At 36.8% G+C, this 22,268-nt stretch overlaps 1 protein-coding gene across 1 annotated transcript; it reads left to right on the top strand.

The window, feature by feature from the left end:
- Window positions 1-694: 694 nt before the first annotated feature.
- Window positions 695-21,691, top strand: mrps9 (mitochondrial ribosomal protein S9). Its single transcript, XM_059571381.1, has 11 exons — window positions 695-854; window positions 1,398-1,580; window positions 11,034-11,096; window positions 11,266-11,296; window positions 11,402-11,481; window positions 17,978-18,063; window positions 18,259-18,334; window positions 18,439-18,607; window positions 19,719-19,827; window positions 20,368-20,537; window positions 21,310-21,691. Exons 1-11 carry the CDS (start codon window positions 756-758, stop codon window positions 21,399-21,401), a joined length of 1,158 nt encoding a protein of 385 aa, XP_059427364.1. The 5' UTR covers window positions 695-755; the 3' UTR covers window positions 21,402-21,691.
- The last annotated feature ends 577 nt before the right edge of the window (window positions 21,692-22,268 follow it).

Genomic DNA, 22,268 nt, shown 5'->3' with positions numbered 1-22,268 from the left:
TTAGGAACAGGCATCAAAAGAGATTCAAAGTGATCAAAAATTAGTTTAATTGCAACTGGCACAAATTTAGGATATCGTTATTTAACACTCTTACTAGAGATTTGTTATAATACACTATTTTAAATGTTAAACATTCAAAAACCTAAAACTTTATTTCTTTTCCAAATCTATTTAGAGTCTCTGAGAAAAGATTACTGTGTGGGCCTACCTTGAGAAATATTTTATATTCATCAGATTTTATATTTTATTTTATTCTGGATTCTGATTGGCTGGCAGGTAGGCTGTACAGTTAGTTCCAAGTCAGTTTAATCACCGTTCCATATTAATGCGCTGCTTTAACAGATGGTATTTCATTATTTTAAGGTACATTTATGATATTTTCTTTCTTTCTTTCTTTTAAATAATGTTTAAAACAATATTCAGATAATGACAGAGTATAATTAATGATAAACATGTAAATAATTATTATAGTAAAAGGGGATCATAAATTCATTTCAAACGAAAAATAGTTTTGAGAAGTCGTCTTTAATGAGGGAAAGAGTTTGCAAACAGATTTTTTTTTTTTTTTGTTACTCAAATTTTTTTACGGAAAAAGAGAGGTCTGTAATTTGAATATTTTGATCTATGAATGTGGAATTTTATTCGTACCATTACAATGTGCCAAAGGCTTTTTTGTGACTGATGAACGACCTTGCCTGCTTCCAGGATGTGATGTAGCCTCCACTTCCTGTAAAAGCGCGAGTCCTCGAGCAAACATGGCTGCCTCCGGTTGCAGAGGCGTGAGGTCGATTTTATGGAAGTATGGGAGCTGTGGAAAGAATTTCTGTTTGTCCCGATCAAAGACGGTTCCGCAGGTGAAATGCGTTCTTCTTTGCGACTAGTCAGTCGTGATTGGTTCTGTTGTTGCTGAGAGTATCATGTCATTGTAACAGTACAGTGCTTTTGGAGTCTGTATAAAACATGTAACGTTAGATTGACAGGATGAAAGGCTGTCTTTCCGTTTCATTGCATACCTGTACATGTTGCGATAATAACCTGTGCTATTTGAACGGTTTATACTTTGTAGACTCTATAAAGTAAACCGTTCAAATAGTACAGGTTATTATCTCAACATGTATAATATAGAGACAATATGGCTTAATATGATGTCCTCTGCTCAAGCCAGCTATTTAGATAATAGAGATTAAGAAATGAAAATAAGATTTATTATTATATAGACCTTTACTTTTATTTAGAATAATATTCATAATAAATAAAAGCTAGAATATTTTTTACTTATTATTGGTGTTTCATTATTTCATATTAGCTTGATCACCAAGGCTACTTATGAATTGTTCTTTGTAGCAATTGACTGACATTGGTTCTTATTTGTTGTTCTTATTTTTTCTTAATTCCAGCTGCCAGTCAGACAAATCTGTGTGTCATCCTCTTTATGGAAGAAGAACCTGGCAGCAGCAGGCCCTCAGAAATTCACACAGGAGTTTATCGACAAACAGGTGGAGGAGTTTGAAATTGGCAAACGACATTTGGCCAACATGATGGGGGAAGACCCAGAGACATTCACACAAGAGGATATTGATGTGAGTTACAATTCTATTCTATTCTATTCTGATCTGTTATATTCTGTTCTTTACAATTCTGTTCTATGCTTCTATGTTCAGTTTTAATCTGCTATTTTATGTACATGTCTATGTATGGTTACTAGAACCATTAGTATTATCTTTTATCTTCAACAATTAACAACAGCATTGATACAGCAGTAGGCTACATCTGAATCTTTGGCTTATTATTATACACACGCACACACACACACACACACACACACACACACACACACATGTTGGTTTCTCTATAGGTGTAATGGTTTATTATACCGTACAAACTGTATTTTCTATTGCCCTACACCGACCCTACCCCAAACCTACCCCTTTACATGAAACTTTTGCTGCATTTTGAGATTTTCAGAAAAAGTTATTCTGTATAATTTATAAGCCTTTTGAATTACGGGGACACCAAAAGTGTCCTCATAAATTACCTTCATGTTGTAATACCTATGTCATACCAATGTCACCAGGGTTCTAAATTAACTTTTTTGATCACCAGCCAATGTGGCTGGTAACTTTCTAGAGTTACCAGCCAATCAGAATTTCCACTAGCCATTTTTTTTTTCGGTAAAAATAACAAATTATGAGTGCCACTGAATGCATTTGATCATTTTATTAACATTGTTGGCATGAAAAACACATATAAAGTACAATGCATACAACAAAATATACACTGACTCAAATTTAAAATTATTAGTTCCCACCACGACATTGCTTGTTTTGTTTTTTCTTGTGATCAAACACAAGCCATTCATGACCCGTCAGCCATTTGGCATTAAATTTTCTTTTCTTTGTTTCTCTGTCCGTAATACGGAGCCCCGCACGTCACCTGTAGGAGAAAAAAATCAATCCGTGGCGACGGTTTTGCAATCCGTCCCCTCAGTTTATAAACCGTACTCACGAATTCATAAACTGTTCCCTCGGTTTAACAAATCGTGCCCACGGATTAACAAACCGTGCCCACGAATTCCCAATCCGTGCGCTCAGATTTTGTAAACCGTACCCTCGGTTTTTGAATCCGTACTCACGAATTCATAATCCGTGCGCACGCTTTCGCAATCCATTCCCACGGATTTGTAAACTGGCACGCATTTGTGGCTCCGCCCCCACCGGCAGATTCATTTCTGTTTATTAAACATTATTTTTCATAGTATCCAACGAGACCACGATCAGCATTCACAAAATAGTCTTCCTTTTAGCGTTTATTTTACATTAATCACCAATAGGATAAGACACAGCCGCCTGTGTTTTATGGCCAAAAAAATAAACGCTAAAAAGAAGAAAATAAGGGTAAAAAGCAATTCAAAACAAATAATATGAACTAACTAACTGAACGCAATGTTATTTTTGGCCTAATTATTTAATAATAACATTAACAGTGAAGCATGCATCTAACTCCGGCAGGTGGGGTGGGGTGGATGGAGCTTAGTATAATAAAATCACAAAAATAAGTCTTCATGTTAAGAAAGAATTGTACACAAGCATTTCCAAAACTGTCAAAGGTTATTTAGAAATAAAGCAATTCATGAATTATTTTATGACAAACATTTTTACTCTCTTGTAATAATTTATTTAGCCTACAAATTAAAATTATAAAAATAACTTTTTTTTTATTTTAATCATTATTATATATTATTATACAGGTTATGCATAAGAATCTTTTATCCAAAACAACTTACAAAAGAGGAAAAATAATTACTCCAGAGTCAATCACAATGGCAGGTTTATTGTACAATAATAATCAAGTGCTATTATAAGATTATCACAAATTTAACAAAATTGTGATGCACATCTTTCTTATTAAATCTTTGTATTCCACCTCGTACTACACTTGATAGAGAATCACTTAAGACACTTTGCTGTAGAACCATTCCACATAATAATATTCATTAAAACTGTATGTTAACACGTAGGAGCTTGCTGCATGAATCTGTGAGTACGGTTTACAAATCCATGGGAACGGATTGCGAAAGTGTGCGCGCAAATTATGAATTCGTGGGTACATATTAAAAAACCGAGGGTGCGGTTTACAAAATCTGAGCGCACGGATTGGAAATTCGTGGGCACGGTTTGTTAAACCGAAGGAACAGTTTATTAATTCGTGAGTACGGTTTATAAACTGAGGGGATGGATTGCAAAACCGTCGCCACGGATTGATTGTTTTTTTTCTCCTACAGGTGACGTGCGGGGCTCCGTAAAATCCTCATCCCCTGCCTCATTCCTCTTTTCGCCCCCAGAAATCTGTCCCAACTACCGCCGCATTTAGTTTAATCTTATTTTTTTTCTTTAATAGCTGACTCCCTCCTCTTTCAGTCTATGTTCCCTGCTCTGGCTCTATTCGTTCTTCTTCCTTGTGTTTTCTGATGGACGCTCTATTCGTTTCCATGTTTTTTCGCGCTGGTTTAACTGCAAACTGAGTGCAGCCAATGGGCATATGAAACGTCATCACGTAGCATTACAGCACAGTGTTAATGGGAAATGTAGGAAGTGCTGCCAGGGGGATAAATGACCGAGAACAGAGCCTCATGCCATGGATCACCAGCCAAACTGGCTAGTAAGTTTTAATTAACACCCGCCAAAATTTATTTTAACCCGCATTTGGCGGGTTGGCGGGTGTTAATTTAGAACCCTGCATGTCACTACACAAATTTTGTTCATAATCTAAAAGATATTTTAAATGATATAGACTTTAGATGTTGTTATTGCTTTGGTATTTATACGTATAATGTAAATATGGACCACAAAACTTGTTTTAAGTTGAGTAAGATGAGTTATCTTGTCACTAAAGACTTTTATGAATAAAGGCCCGTTCACACCAAGCACAATAAGGATAACTTTAACTATAACTTTAACTATATTTGCATCCACACCAACGAACAATAACGGTCTGTTTATTCTAAGCTCACGCGCTGCGGTTTCGAAGTTAGAAAAATGGATGTAGATGACCTGCTGCTGCTATATGTTTCACAAAAATATCAAAAGAGAAAGAAAAACAGACGCTGTTGGGTACATGAGATCCTTCAAAGAGGAGAGGAGTTGGGAGAATCTCAAACTCTGATTAGAGAGTTATTGTCTTTTGAAGACAAATTTTATTCATACTTCCGTATGAGTCAAGGCATCCTGGACATCGTGAAAGAGGACATCAGCAAGAGCCAAACAAACTTCAGGAATCCGATCAGCGCCAGAGACCGTTTGGCAGTATGTCTTAAGCCCCGTTCACACCAAGAACGATAACTATAAAGATGACGATATTAGCGTCCACACCAGCGAACGATATCGTCTGTTTATTCTGAGCGCACGTGCGTCTGCTGCTTTAAATCCTCGAGCTCGTTACAGCAGGATGGATTCTGATTGGATTTCAATGTTTATAACGTTCATCAGTTGGAAAATAATCGTTCTGAAAATGATTCCAACGATACCGTTTCTCTATGCCTTTATTGTTATAGTTGTAGTGTGGACTCTGCTATTCTTTAATATTGAGAACGATTTTTAGAACTATATCTTTATCGTTATTTTTATAGTTATAGTGCTTGGTGTGAACTAGGGATGGGCGTTTTCCACAAATATCACATTCGAATATTTGAGCTCACAAAAAACGAATATTCGAATATTCGTTTATTTAAATTAAGTTTAATGAGTCAGACGTTATTTTTCAGCAACATTTGTTTTCGTCATTTTGAACAAGCTTACAATAAGCTTGAACATTACACATCGTGTTTTGTAGCTGAAAACCTTTAACAATGCGTGCAAACAAACAAAAGTACAGATTAAAAGCAAAAAAAAAAAAAAAGTGAACAAAGAAAAAACGTAAAGCAGCCTGCAGCAATTAGGCTATTGTACAGAATGTAGCTTACACATAACTTTTAAACTGTCAGCAAATCTTTTTTGCTTTTTTTTCTATTGTTTCAAATGTTCTTGTTAAGAAATACGGGCATGTAAACATGACTGGGGGAAAGTCGGCTCCTTAGTCTGTTAACAATAAGGCCGACCGCGGAGAAAACGCGCTCTGACGGCACAGACGTTGGCGGGACTCACAAATAACGGTGTGCTAAGCAAATACATTTTGTGAAGCGCTTCGTGTTTTCGTTTCACCACTAAATGGGATCCTCATCTGGTGGAATACATGGCTCCAGCAAGAACTGTTCCCACTCCTCTCGGCTGGACTCTCTGTAATCATCGCTAGAACTGGCTCAGCCTTTTCGGACGAGTGGGCATTGCATCTTCTTCATCGTGGCGACTGCATCCGCACCACTCGCATCAAGGAAAATGTTCTGATAATGTTCAAAAAAGTTTTTTTTTCTTACTTCTCTCATGTTTTCATCGAGAAACCTGAGATGTTTGTGCCGAGGGTCTAGGGCAGACGCGAGAAGAGGAGTTTTCACTGCATTCTCCAAGTTAGCGGTGTTTATTCGTTGCTTGAGAGATGCCGCGACAATGTTCTTGGATCACTTTCTGTGATTCTCCACGGCATATTTGAAGTACTAGAAGACCGCAGTTCTTTTAGGGGGCGTTCACATATCGCGTCTTTTGCATGCTCAAGTTCGTTATTTCCAATGTAGGCGCGCGGTATGCGCGCTCATAATGGAAGCGACGCGCACGCGGTGCGACGCGGTCCCGTTTTTTTCAGGCGCGTCCGAACAGCATCGAGTTAAAAACATCTCAACTTTCAGAATGCCGCAAGCGCACCGCAGGTCATGTGACAAGAACTAAACATTCAGCTTCATCCTTTCCCTTAACAACGTTGAAAGCTCAGCCAAGATGAAGGAACAGCTGATCATAGCTGTATATGGATTGCCATTTTGAAATAAATTTAGTAGCAGAGCTACTGAAAGCGATTTTTTTTTTGTGCTGCAAATCAATTTATCCTTTGATGAAATTTTCGCGTCTTCATGGAGAGAACGCGTCGCCTCAGGAGCGCTTCTGCCCGAGCGCTTTGGAAAGAAGGGGAAAGCGGAGCGCATAGCCTTTTCCACGCCTTATTAGGCGCGATATGTGAATGGCCCCTTAATCATTCATTAATTATTTTTTGCTTGCATACACCTTTAAATATGCGGTGGAGAATCACAGAAAGTGACCAAATTAGGTTTTATTGTGAACTTTTTTTTTTTTTTTTTTTTTTTGCGAAATTCGAATATCATTTTTATTTATCGAATAATTAGAGCAGAACGAATATTCGAATGTTCGACTATCCGTGCACATCCCTAGTGTGAACGGGCCTTTAGTCTCTTAGAAATCTGAGAGGACTGACTCTGTACTCAGTGCAAAAGGTACTGCAGATGTTAGGTTTTAAAAATTAAGGATCGACTTTTGACAACCCTAATTGTAAGAATATTACAGAATGAGTCATTTCTAAATACTATTTGCATTAAGATTTTATTCTATATATTTTTAGCCTGTCTATCTTCTATAGTAACATGTAGAAGTTGATATTCTAGAATAGGGTTTCTCAAACTTTTTCTCTCCAAGCTTTCCCATTGTCAACAACAATATTCAAAAGCCAAATAGTCTTAGTTTTGTTTTTCTAAACTTCTTATAATCTAACAGGAAATTTTGTAATTTCAAGATTACAAATGTTTTAATGTTATTAATTTTCCCACTCTTTTTAACCAATTAATTTACATAACTATTAGTCATTTGTGATTTTCTGGATAAGGATTAGAATTTCTGTATATAATGTTTACTCCTTATACAATTCCCTTGAAGTTTTAAAGGGGTCATTTGATGCGATTTAAGTTTTTCCTTTCTCTTGGGAGTGTTACAAGCTCTTGGTGCATAAAGAAGATCTGAGAATTTGTAAAGACTAAAGTCTCAAATCCAAAAGATATTCTTTATTAAAGTTAAGACTCTGCCACACCCCCCTAACATGGCTCATTCTAACACGCCCCAACATGTCTACATCACAATGTGGAAAATTTGCGTAATGCCACCCAAATTTTTTCTATAAATGTTTAAGATTCAGAAGGAGCCATGTCAGGGAGATAGTAGATTTAGGAATCTTTAAGATTACTTACAACAGAACAGCAACGCATTTTATGGACGACCATTTCGTGAACCTAGGAGAGAACTCTAAGTATGTTTTGTGATTAGTTTAAGTATTTGCTACTGACTGTTCAAATGCAGAGTTTTGTGTGCGCGAGAGATAGAGAGAGAGACAGGGTCATACAATGGAGTCAGCTGTCTTAAATGGCCGTGGCTTGTGTTCTGCAAACACATATGAGCTTCATCACTGTGTCTGTCACGCGATTCTGTTCTCCTTTCGGCTTGAACTAATGGTAAAACTAAGGACATCATTAAATGTCTCTGTTTATTTCGAAAGATGAAGCTTGTGATTATGGAAGGAGGTGTTACATTTCCGTGCTTGCAGTGTTCGGCCAATCACAATGCATTGGGTCACTTGGCCAATCAGAGCAGACTGCACTTGTCGGAAGGAGGGACTTTGTAGAAAACGATGCGTTTGCGATATGCGGGGCATAGAGGACCTACAATAATGTACAGTTTTTGAAAAATAATGTGTTTTTTGAACATTAAGCATGTCACATATTCTGTTACACCAAATACACAAAATAATGATCTTTTAAAAAAAAAACATATGACCCCTTTAAGATTTTCCTAATTTACATGACCTTTCCAGGTATAGAAATCATACTTTTTCAACTTCTTGTTGAAGGGATGCAAATTAAAAGAAGAAAAGAAATCGCTTTATTGTATTTATTTGGTTTAGATAATTGTATTGTTCTGTCTTATTTTAAGTCAATCTGAGGCCTCTTAGTGGGCCCTGGTCCTCTAGGCTGCTTGGTGCCTCTCTTCTGGTTTCCTTGCAAGCCTCAAAAGGAAGGAACTAGAAATATAAAGACACAATATATAATTATATCATTATATAATATAATAATACAATCAATATCACTGTGACTCCTTTGAGCTAAAAGTAAAGTCATCAGCTGATGTCACTGCAGAACTTCTGGGACCTGCTTAAAAAAATTGGCATAAATTTGCAAACAGTATTTATGTCCAGTATTTTATTCCGTGACAGACAGGAATGGCCGTAATTGATTTATCCCACTAATTTGGTCCAATTTCTCGATTCTTAGCATTATTCCCCAATCTCTGTCACCATTAATGAATTGAGTCCTCAGAGTAAGTGTGGCTAAAAGAAGCTGACACATACCGTCCCTCTGCCAGCTGATCAGTGGGTAAGGGGTGGAAAATGGCTGCGACTGCGGGGCACAGAGCGAGTACAGGATGGGGCGTCTGTGCCTGAGCTGGCACCGGCGTTGTCTGCCAAGCGCTTCAGCTGACATGACGTTCCCGTGAATGCGCTGAAGGTGTGAAACAGCTGCACAGCAAGCGCTGCCAGGAGGAAGTAATTAATAAAGACTGCAAGCCTCACCTGCCTTCTCCCGCTGTCTTTCGTCTACTCGTACACACATTGCGTTTGCACCCGTCAGGTGGGATATGACTTTCACAGAGCCCATGCAACTGAAATTGGGAAGAAATTTGCTGAGTTTTTGACAATTCTAACTTGAGCAAACTTTTAAAGCAGAGTGGTTCCACATGTTTTGGAAAAGAGTGCAAGTTATGTGATTTCCATTTATGTTGCATATTATTGGAGCTTGGCAGTGTGACCATTTATTTCTATTGATAATATCAGCTTGGGGATACTGCAAAATATCTTGCTTTGTGTTCCACCAATACAAAGAGAATATGCTGATTGCAAACAATAGCCAAGTAGGTTATGTTTAGGAGAACTATTGGTTTAACATGAAAAAAAAGTCTCATATAAAGATTTTTTTTTTATATAAAGATGCCAAATTTTTTGAAATGTAACTGTGCTAGATTCTTATGGTTTAAAAAAAAAAGCCATGCCGTTTAAAAATAAAAACAAAACACTTTAATTTTTAATATTTGAATGCCTTTTGTTTAGGATGTTTTTAATTTAGAAATGTAAAAGTTATTTTGAAATTATGCAAGTTGGTCTATATATTTTATTTTTTAATGTGCACTTCTGTTCAAAGGTTTTGTGACCTTAAGAATAACAGATTTCTATATTAATATTTTAAAATGTAAATATTCAGCAGCCACTACTTCAGTAATCCAGAAATCAATATGCTGATTTAGTGCATAAGAAGGATTTCTTCTTATCAATGGTTAAAACAGTTGTGATGTTTTGAGGAAACTGTGATTCTTTTGATTCACTTAAAATAAATATTTTGTAGCATTATACAATTACTGTTTGATCGAGTTAATTTGTCCTTGCTGAATAAAAATATAAAATTCCAGGCACCAAACAATCGATTTTATTTTTTTATTTGTTAATGAATTTAACTGTTTTAATAATAAAATACAAAAAATGGGCATAATTTCACTGAGCCATATGGTCACTTAGATATCAATGAATAAGTTTTTATTCCCTTTTTTTATTATTAAGAATTTTTTGTGTGTGTGTGAACTATTCCTTTTATTGTACAGTATGGAAGGGGCAGCAAAAACAGCATGTTAAATTAATTATGACTTGGTGCAAGAAACATTGACTACTTAAAAAAAAAAAGGTGCTGCAAAATTGATGTGATGGCAGGATTTGTATGGGTTAAAACATGCATGTCCTTATCACCTGTGAAGGTCAGACACTTATAGATTCTCAGTGCTACATTTTTCATGTCACATGAAGCAAGTGGTCAGATGAAAAAAAAAAATTCATTGGAGTGCGAGTAGCAAGTTTGTTTTCCCAGATTGGGCTTGTGTGAAGTTTAGGCAGCAGAGGTTTCTAGAACACTATGACGAGGCTAAACCTCCCTGAGGGAGTTGGGCCATCTTTCTTTTCAAGGTAGGAACAGGTGCTGCCTTCATCTGTCACTGCATCCTGCACCGTTCTGTCTGTTCTTCTCTCTGTGTTGCTTTATTTCACTCAGTTTTCCTCACCCTTTGGTTATGATGGCCTAATACATGGCTGTCTGTTCTCCTAGAGTGCATCTGCCATCACCTTACTTTTTTATTTTTTCTGTCTCTTTATCCTGAAAACAGGGTCAAAGACCCAAATGTTGTCATTCTGAATGTCTCATGTTATGCAAATGAAAACTTTATGCCCTGCTGAATGCTATCACTGGAATAATTTGGTTCTTTATGAGAGTATTTGAAGTAGAATAGAATGTTTCCCACTGTAGTAAAACACACCTGGGGTGCATTGAGAGACCTGTGAGGTGCACAATAAAATAATATATTTTATTGACATACTGTTGCTTGTATTTAAAGAATTGGAATAAGCTGACTTTGTTTGCGTACCATAGTCTACATGACTAGTAAGGTTGAGAAATGTATTCTTAATTAAAATTTGTTGAGTCATTTTTAGTAAGTGACAAGCTAATTTTCCATTTAGCGGAGAAATTTAAAAGAGTGTGCATTCTGATTCACTTGTTTGTTGGTTTGTTTGTTTAGAGGAGTATTGCATATCTGTTCCCCTCTGGACTCTTTGAGAAACGAGCAATACCTGTTATGAAGGTAAGATTTCATTAAAATTTATATATATATATATATATATATATATATATATATATATATATATATATATATATATATATATATATATATATATTTTTTTTTTTTATTTAAATTTTTTTGATAATTAATAAGTCAATTTGTTCATTATATTCTTTTCTTTTTGTTTTAGCACCCAGATGAAATATTCCCAAAACAGACAGGTATGTAGAAGTTGCCTTTGAACTCTTTCTATGCTCTTTGGCAACAAAAATAAGTTTGCTGATATCTGGTAATGAACTACCGTTCGTGCTTGTTCTCTCTTTTAGCTGTCCAGTGGGATGCAGAAGGACGCCCTTTTCACTTTCTGTTCTACACAGGGAGACAGTCCTACTATTCCCTCTTGCATGTACGTTCATGCTCATGTTAAGTGCTTGCATACAACAGGCAGAACTAGAGTGTTCTAGGTGATATTTTAATAATAGGTGTTTATATACAGTACATGGGTCCCATATAGATTGTGAGAATTTATTTATTTGTTAGTATTGGTTGATATTTAATACTTAATTTAGATGCATGCTTGTTTCCCCTTTTTACATTTAATTTTATCATTCTCACTTTAAATACGCTGACAATTTAATTAGTAACACTGTTAAATGTAGACTAGCAAATCTCAAAATTAATATCCAATTTTCATCATGTGCATAATATTGTGATAGCTTAGTTTTCTTTTAGATGACTGATTTTAGCTTTGTGTTCTGCTTTCTAATTTATATAAATATAGTGTAAAATTTTATATCAATCATTTATTGGCCATTGATCATTTAATTAAAATAGTTTATAGTTTAACTAATGTGCCAAAATGGCCAAAGATGAATTTCTAGTTTTTGGAAGGCTAAATCTATTGATCAAATGATTTGGTAAATTTTTGGTATGAAACCAAGCATGAGCTTTGTCAATTTTATGCAGAATTAAAATTAAGTTCGAGTATGGTGAGACGAGTCACTGTAGCCAACTCCGTTTAAAGGGTTAGTTCACCCAAAAATTTAAATAAGCCTGTTTTACACTCACCCTTGAAGCAATCCTAGGTGTATATGACTTTATTTCAGACGAATCCAGTTGGAGTTAAATGTTAAAAACTGTCCTAACTATTCCAAGCTCTATCATTGCAGTCAGCAGTTGTTGCAGTTGAAAAGTCCACAAGTAGTCAAGTAAAGCATGAGCATCCGTAATAAAACATGTCTCACACGGCTCCTAGGGGTGAACAAAGGCCTCCTGTAGTGAATTGAAGTGTTTTTTTTTGTTTTTTGTTTTTAAGAAAAATAACTTTTCTCTCATTTCTGGTATCTGTCATGTGATCGGATGATGCAGGATGTATGTGCAGTGCAAGTCTCTGAGAGAAACTAGTCTCACGAGTTTGTTTATTGGAGCAAATGAAGCAAAGTTTCCTTAAGTAAATGAAAACCATTCTCCTCTTGGCTTATATTGAAAACATTTTTCTTTACAAATCCTTGGTTTGTACAGTCGTGGCCAAAAGTTTTGAGAATTACATAAATATTGGAAATTGGAAAAGTTGCTGCTTAAGTTTTTATAATAGCAATTTGCATATACTCCAGAATGTTATGAAGAGTGATCAGATGAATTGCATAGTCCTTCTTTGCCATGAAAATTAACTTAATCCCAAAAAAACCTTTCCACTGCATTTCATTGCTGTCATTAAAGGACCTGCTGAGATCATTTCAGTAATCGTCTTGTTAACTCAGGTGAGAATGTTGATGAGCACAAGGCTGGAGATCATTATGTCAGGCTGATTGGGTTAGAATGGCAGACTTGACATGTTAAAAGGAGGGTGATGCTTGAAATCATTGTTCTTCCATTGTTAACCATGGGGACCTGCAAAGAATCGCGTGCAGCCATCATTGCGTTGCATAAAAATGGCTTCACAGGCAAGGATATTGTGGCTACTAAGATTGTGCCTAAATCAACAATTTATAGGATCATCAAGAACTTCAAGGAAAGAGGTTCAATTCTTGTAAAGAAGGCTTCGGGGCGTCCAAGAAAGTCCAGCAAGCGCCAGGATCGTCTCCTAAAGAGGATTCAGCTGCGAGATCAGAGTGCCACCAGTGCAGAGCTTGCTCAGGAATGGCAGCAGGCAGGTGTGAGCGCATCTGCACGCACAGTGAGGCCAAGACTTTTGGAAGATGGCCTGGTGTCAAGAAGGGCAGCAAAGAAGCCACTTCTCTCCAAAAAAAACATCAGGGACAGATTGATCTTCTGCAGAAAGTATAGTGAATGGACTGCTGAGGACTGGGGCAAAGTCATATTCTCCGATGAAGCCCCTTTCCGATTGTTTGGGGCATCTGGAAAAAGGCTTGTCCGGAGAAGAAAAGGTGAGCACTACCATCAGTCCTGTGTCATGCCAACAGTAAAGCATCCTGACACCATTCATGTGTGGGGTTGCTTCTCATCCAAGGGAGTGGGCTCACTGCAAAGTGAATAGAACTGCGCCTTACTACAGGCTATGCCTAATATAATAAAACAAATAACTTACACAAAGTTGAAATGGGTATACAAATTCAGCAAACCCTGTGCAACCAAAAAAATAAGAAACGTAGATGAAATGTTTATTAACAAAACGAAAAAGAAAGCTTGAAGGCACAGCATACATCTTGAAGTCAAATAAAATAAATTACACAAAGTTTAAAGTAAAAATCAGAAAAGATTGTGGAACCAATTAAATAAGAATCGAATGTTTAAAAAAATGTCCAAAATTACCTTAGATAAACAGCAACAGCAGGCACTCTTGCATTTCATTTCAAAACTAAACATCCACTATCGTCTAGTCTGTCTCACATCACTCCTCTTGTAAGTCAGCTCGACTCTCCTCATGTGAAAAATTAAATCTGATCTGTGATGTGACTGTCGTCAGCATTTAGTTTTTAATTGTAGAGTCTGAACTAACTGAACTAAATGATTTTTATTACTATAAAAAATGTCAAAATAATGGTGGCGGGCGTTGCCGCGGTGAGCAAGTGGTGTAACCGGTGTTGCAGCTTAACAACAGTATCACCGCCAACACAATCTCTCACAGCAAACCTACTCTTTACTTCTAGTTATAGCACAAAATAAACATGAATAAACATCAGGAGAAATGTCGACAGAACCAGTACAACTTAATAAATTAGTTAATGTCTAATGTAATTGCTCAATCAGTGTTTCAGCCATGGAAAGATGTCAAAAAGAAATCTAAATTATTTAATTTGTTTAAATAAATCTGCCATGTTTTATTACTTAAATTGGAGTAGAAATAATTATATTATTAAAAATTTAATATAAAATCTGCTTTGTGCAATTTAAATGTTTAAAATTAAAAAAAAAAAAAAAGTTCAGTTTCCGTAAAATGAAATCACTAAATGTATCTGTATCAGCCATAATTTTTATTTAGTTCTTATTTAGTTCTTATTCTTATTTAGTTAAACTGGTTTGGGTGGAGATCCTGCTTTGTCTGGTCTGTGATTGAAGGAAGGGAGTGGCACAGACAGAGGGTAGGTGGGGGCACATCACAGAGCGCTGGGATAGACAGAGAGCGCTGGGAAGGGAAGCTGTGACTCGGGTCTCTGATCCCCTTAACAGGGCCTGGATGGGGTGATGGGGGAACTGCCCCTCTGCTCAGAGACGGGCTTTGTTTGATATTTTACCCTTAGTGTGCCAAATCAAATGAAATAGAATGGTTGATGTTAAAACAAACCAGTATAAACAGTTGGGAATGATTAAGGAAAATGCAAATGGTAGGTTTGGATTTGTGAAAAGAAGAGGAATGAGAGTTAGGAAGATGAGTGTGACTGAGCTCTTTCTCCTCCTTAAATCCCATTTACAACAGGGCGCATCACACACTTCAGTAGGCACGCCAGGGCTTTGTGATATTAGGTGTGCGTGTGAGTGTGTGTGCGCGTGCACATGTGCTGTTTTTTCGTGTGTAGGTGTGTGTGCACATCAGCCTCAGGGGTTTTACTGCGATGCCCCAGAGAGCCTCCTGCGTTAACCGCCTCTTTGTCACCATGGCTAATTCCTTTTCAAAGTTTGTTTGTTTTAGCTTATTTTTCCCTTCTCTACCATTCATCTATGGACTCGACCTTGGGCTAAGACGTCTCTCAGTAGCAGTAAGGAGTTTGTGTGTGTGCGAGTTGACTAATGCGCCATTGTCCTCAGTGTGCCCAAGCCCCTCATCCTCCCCTTTGCCCTGCAGTGGCTGGGACCCCTGCTGCTAATTTAAATAGGTATGTCAAATCTGCCGGCGTGCACTGGCTCTCTCATCCAGCTTCGAATCGCACGGAGGTGCTTCGCGTTCAGAAACCCTGCAGTGTGCAGAAAATAATGTACAACTCTCCTTCCTGCAGAGAGGAATAATTTTCTAGCATGAGCAAAAGGGAGCAAAACACAAACACGCGCAAACTAATATACACAGGCGGTGAATATGGACTTTATCCTATAGTTATATATCGTCTATCAGAACGTTATACAGCTATCAAAGTAACCCACTTGCACACTCAAGTAATCAAGTATTCTAGTACAGCATTAATCAATGATTTAAGCATTAATTGCATGACACTTTTTATTCTCTCAATCTAAAAATGTATATGTCCCACTGAAGTTCTGTATCAGCTGTATATGCCAAAATTGTTGGTGGTTTTTGTATGTACCTGTGCCTAGTGTTGTTTTTGGCGGTCTGTTTTAATTTGAGTTTTAGTCTAGTCTTTGTGTGAAGCTGTCATTTTAGTTTTTATTAGTTTTAGTCACGTTCATAGTCTTTTTTTTTTTTTTTTTTTTTTGTCTAGTCAAGTTTCAGTCAACTAAATGTCTGGGCTTTTAAGTCTTATTGCAGTCAGAATATTCCATGACTATTTTCGTCTAGTTTTAGTCAATGAAAATTGTATTTTAGTCTCTTTTTTTTTTTAGTAATGCAATTCTATTTAACCCAGTCAATATAGTATAAGTACCTAGTAGTATAGACGAAACCAAAATTTTCTTTAGCCAAACCCATTTCAAACAAGGTTATCTAATTATATTATTGTTACCTTATAAACTCAAGAATACATCCATTCCAGACACGGAAGATGCTCTGATTTGAATTTACAAAATTTATTTTACCAACCAAACATTTTAGAAGTACACACATCAGTCTCTTTCTCTGTGTCAGACTTAACATTGTTTGTTGTCGTCTTCTAAATAATGCCGCGATTGGGGCTTGAGGAAGTGATGTCGCCTGCGCAGTGCGACCTGATGCAGCCACTGAAGTGAGACACCGGAAACAAAAATGCTGCATAATAATAATGTGACTAAATAACGTTATAACATTTAGTTTTGTCTCGATTCGGCATTTTAGCATAGTTTTTATTTTGTAAAGCACATTTAGTCTCGTTTTTATTCATCAACAATATTGCATTATACTGTACATTTAATTATAGTCATCGTCACATGACCAGCATTTACGTTGACAATGATATTTAGTCATAATTTTTGTTGACGAAAGCAACACTACCTGTGCCACTGCCGAACTAGCCTAAAAAATATTTTATTGTATAATCTGATTAAAAAAAAAGGATACTTTGATACTTTTGTTTTCAGATTTATTACCTAACTTGAAATCTATTATTTAAACTACATTTTGACAAACAGTTTTGCAAATTTCTGTCTCTCCCCATTAGCTGCCCATGTGTTTACAAAGATGGCCACAGAATGGACAGACATATATATATACTTGGACCAACAATTGTTTACTTTAAACAAGTCATAAAACACTGGCTCATGAGTACTTTCTACTTTTAAATGCAAGCCCTGCAACTCTGATCATAACTTGTGTTATTATACTGTATTTTTGACTTAATCTTTGACAAAAATCCTGTGCGTGCTTTGGGAGGAGTGAGTCTGTACAATTTACCCATGATTTGTTGAATACAAGGAGCCCCGGCCAACCAAAGGGCTACATTGAAAGTTGATATTAAAAGCTCAAACGAGGTGCCTCTCTCTCCTCCTAAAGGCATTTGAATTTCTCTGGATTCGTTATGGCGCTGTGATCACGAACGTGTAACGTGCATTCCCCCGCTTTTTTTTCTCCCTCCCCCCTTTCTTTTCTATTACTCCTCCTTTTTTGTGCTGAAAATTGGTTTTTGCCCGATGTTTGCTTTTTTGGCGAGTAGCGGTGGATTATACGCACTCTATCAGGACCGAATTAAACAAACAGCTGTGGGATAATTGAGGGGGAAATGAATTCTCGCACAGGCGTGAGGAAGGTGCCGACGTGAGCTGCATGCCAGCGCCGGGGCCCCGCGTCAGACCCCTGCTCCGCACCGCTCCAGCACCACCACGCCTGACGGGCACTCCAGGCTCACGGGCGCGATGCCAATTTAGACAAGTGTGCCCGAGGATGCCATCCTGCTCCGCATGGCAGATTCTCCTGTCAGGAGGACGTGCGAGTGTGTGTGTGTGTGTTAGAAAGAAGAGAGAAAGTGCGGGGGGTTAGGACCCTAGTGCTCCCCAATTCAATTTTCCCTCCACACACACACACACACACACACACACACACACACACACACACACACACCATTAAATTCAGCCAGAACTGAAGAGAGAGAGATGAGATCTGCCTTCATAATGGAGACTGTGTGTGTGTGTCAGAGGGATTTTCAAATCCCTGCTTTTGCTTCACTGCATCTTTTCTTTTGAGGGATTCCTGAATATCTATGAAGACCTCGTCCTTCATTCTGTGCATTCATTGACTTATTAGTCAACAGAGACCATACTCCGAGGATTCTTTCATTCTTACTTTTTTTTTGCATAAATTCTGCTTTTGTTATTGAAACTGATTGAAACTGACCACTTTCCATTTTTCTCTACTGTTATTCTAGGATGTCTATGAGAAGATTCTGGTGATGGAAAGACACCAGGACAAGATGAGAAATAAAGGCCTCTTCACGTCAGAAACCAAACAAATGTGAGTGCTTCAAAACCTCCTGCAAGAAACAGAAGATAGTGAATGCACAAATGTATTTGCAATATATAGTGCTAGGTATATTCGAATATTAAATGAGGAATCAATCAAGTATGTTACGCAATTAATGTTTTTGAAATGCTGATTTTCCCTGAAAGTGATTATTTTGATGGCTTGACTGCGTTTGTTTCCTCATAGATTGCTGACTGGGAGCAGGTGGCAGTTAAAAGAGGAAATTGAGGAGTATCTGGTGGAGAACATTTCAGATCACGATGTAAGAACTTGTACCTTTCCCGAATCCTGTGAAGAGTGTAATTCAGGATGGAAACACTAGAGGGTGATGCTGTGAAACTAAGCGAGTTCTCTTGTTTTGCGTAGTATATGCGGTTGATCCAGCTGATGGAGAAGTTGTTGTCTATGCCCTACTGCTCTCTGGAGGAGGAGTTCATACTGAAGTTCCGCAAACAGCTGGAGGTTCAGTCCAGTAAGCACGAGATTCCTGCCCTGCAGTACGACCCACATGGAGTCGCTTTCAGCGTTGCAGATGGTAAAGAAAAAGATAGGCTGATTAAACGTGTCAGTATGTGTTTTTCATACTGTATGTAGTCTATATGCCTGATAATTCGGAACCTGATTTGATTGTTCGCAATAACTGCATTTATTGTGCACTTTAAATCCCAATGATTGCAATCATAATTAGGGAATTTATGAGAAAAGAGAAAAGCCATTTTTATATCAAAATTGAGACACGAGAAAAAAGTGTGCAAGTAGAATGTTTAGGGTGAAAATATACTGCTGTTGTAAATTAATTAATGACTAGACAAACATTATTCAATTAATGTAATATTCTTGTGAGCTTCGTAAAACCATTGCGAACTGAAAGTGGGATGAAGTGTAATATTTTAGTTTTAATATTATTCTTGTCTTTCAGCCCCATTTTCCACTATCATCAGTGTTGTTTTGTTTAATTTTTTATATATTACAGTATTTATTAATCTTTTTATTTTTAGTTATGTGCTTTTGTCAACTAGATTAAGCTAGGGTTTTTTATACTTCTAATTTTGGTTATTTTAGCACTTCTTCAGTTTCCATGTTTATTAATATTTATTTTATTTCAGCTTTTTCAAATACCGAAAATCGTTTATAATCATTCTCTATGAATATATTGTATAGAGATGCTACTAGTTAATTTTAATAAGTTATTTTTTTGTTTTTTATAACAATTAAACGTTGTAGTCTTTTTGTAGTTAATTTAAATTTCAGCAGCTCAGATTAAACTAAACTAAACTAATGAATACAAGTATTAGTTTCATTTCAAATTGTTTTCAAATAACAAAAATATTTATTTGAGTTTTAGTTAACTATAATAACCCTGCATTTTTTATATAATATAACAACACATAAGAGTTGACCGCTACATCCGACAAAAGATTTTCAGACCTAATCAGAATTCTGATCCGTTCCTCACAACATGAGAGAAAGTAATGGTATAATATTTGGGTGTGCTATTCCTTTAATTCTCATGTTCCTGTAAGTAAGATCTGAGAGGTAAAAAACGTTTATTCTGCAAGCTTTCCATCTATTCTTCCTCTTCTCGTTTCTTCTGTACACACTCAGTTAATTCCCACATCACTCTAACTTCACCCTCCTTCCCACAGGCAGACGGAAGACCGCCAAAGCCAGCATTACCCTCCGAGACAGTGGCTCTGGGAACATCACAATCAACGGCAGGAACTACCTCCACTGCTTTCCATTACTACAAGACCGGTGTGTATGAGGGCGCCTCAGTCATGCGTTGTATCTTTGTGGAAAGATCCTTTTAGCATATCGAGAGCTTGGATATTTGTTTTTACTCTAGTTAGTATGCCATAAATGAGAGCCACACCAAAAAATGTTCAAATCCAGCATTTGTGGTCCAGTGAGTGTGTTGGGTTTTTCTAATGTGGTTGAAAAGTTAATTACACAGATGAGTGAGCCGGAGACTTGGCGCTGTCAGCGTGCGGCCGGCTGCCCGCCCTTATCACTCCGTCCGCTTCACACAGGCCTAATTGGAGCAGAAGGGGAGTGTTGCTCTGTGTCAGCACTGTGGGCACACACGCTTGCATCACGTCCTCTCAATAGTTCTCCAAGTGGCGGGATTATCACTTTGTCTAAATTTGATGATACAGTGCTCAAAGTGGGATTTGCAGGAGTGTCATTCATACAGATGTTGAAAGCCTGAGTAGTCCAACGGAGAGAAACATGTTCTTAAGTCTCCTCACACTGTGTGTGTGTATATACCTTTCACGCTCTCTTTCTGTTTCCCAGGGAGCAGCTGATGTTTCCTCTGCACTTTGTGGGCATGCTGGGCCGGTTTGATATTGAGGGCAGTGTGGAGGGCAGTGGTCACTCTGCTCAAGCCGGAGCTCTGCGATTGGCCATCTCTCGGGCACTGCTCAGCTTTGTGTCTGAGGGAGAAGTTGAAAGGATGAGGCAAGGTGTGTGACAAGAATCCTAAAGCATTAAACTGAAATATGTCTATGCATATTTAATCTGCAGTTTCTTTATAAAGTAGTTATTCTGGGTTATTTTATGTCCAAAATTATTACGTCCAAAGTTTGTGAAAATGAAAAGAAAACATTTGTTTGTTTTTTTCTGTCAAATAATATGCTCATTGTTTTATTTGAACAAATTTAAATTTAAAAGACTATCGCTTTAAGACTATTACTATAACTTTGAATCCATAATAGAATCTTGACGAAAAGAAATTCTAAATTATATTTCTATTTCATCTACTTGTTTTCTTATTTTTTTTATTTGTAAAAAAAAAAAAAACTTGCACTCTTATGCTTGCAAACTTTACTCTATTTATATTCTATTACTTGTTTTCTTTTTGTTTTGTTATATAAAAATGTATTGGTCCAGTCAAATGGGCTGTTATTATTTTACTAATTAGTTTTAATTTCAGTAACCAGTAAATGTTTATTCAGAAAATAAACTATTTGCGTTTACACCAATTTACCCAAATTGCTTTTTCAAATAAATGTTGCCCCCCTCCCCTAGCAGTTTTTCTTGTTAATATGTGAGTTTGTCATATTAACAACATTGTCAGGAATATTAGATTGTACTGCATTGCACAGATCTAATATTCTGACTTGTTTCTGATATAACGGTGTTAAAAATGTTTTATTTGTATGGCTTTTCTGTGGCATAACATGTCACAGATGCTGTTGGTGTGTCATCATCTGTTTTCTCTGATTACTCAAACAGCCGGCCTGCTGACCGCTGACCCCAGGATCAGGGAGAGGAAGAAGCCAGGCCAGGAGGGAGCGCGGAAGAAATTCACTTGGAAAAAGCGCTGAACAGGAAAAGATCAGTACATCACAGCAACCCTGAGAGAGGACACAGCTCATCTCTTTCACTGGATTATTATTGTGTTATTCTGTGGACTACCATACCTTGCTGATCACAAACATAAACCAGCCCTACTGCTTCAAATCAACTGCATCAGTTTAAAATTAACAAAATATAGACTCTTTGGTTGATGACATTGGACATCTGTGAACTGAAAAGAGATTTAATTGGTGTGTATTAAAGCTGTGTTGAAAATGTTAATATAAACATTTCAATAAACATTGTTTTCATATGTGAATATCTCTATTTTATGTTTTTTAATAATAGCCAGAATATGAGATTAGTTGGGTTGTAATGCTCTACCACAAGAGGGCGACAATACTGACTGACAACTGACTGGTGAAATTAATTATTTAGCTTTAAGATTTTTTTATTTACGTTTTAATTTGAAGAATCTTATAACTTTGCTAGTGTATACATTTCACACCTCAGAAAATTGCGTAGCGCACGTGGTGTCGCTAAAATACCACATATTTTGTAAAAAAAAAATCGATTTTTTTTCTGTAAAATATAAGTATTTGCATTAGAAAAAAAATATAGTCATTTTTAGTACATACCACTGTTGGTTTTGCAGCGTGAATGTTACAAATGTAACATTTGTCTTTTACTATAGGCTACTTCGTTTACCTTTTATCAGGCTATCACTTTTGAAACTATATTTGACTGTATTATGTGCTGTCCTTACATTATAAGTAGCTTCACAGTTCAGTTTTTTTAATAGCGAGTTTTATTTACTTTCTGTACTCAAACACACACACACACACACATATATATATATATCACAAAAAAATATGCAGATGCGCTAACCTTAATTT

Source organism: Carassius carassius, chromosome 17 (assembly GCF_963082965.1).
Source record: "Carassius carassius chromosome 17, fCarCar2.1, whole genome shotgun sequence".
NCBI lineage: Eukaryota > Metazoa > Chordata > Actinopteri > Cypriniformes > Cyprinidae > Carassius > Carassius carassius.
The sequence above is the reverse complement of the archived record's forward strand: the minus strand, read 5'-3'. Positions and strand labels throughout refer to the sequence as shown.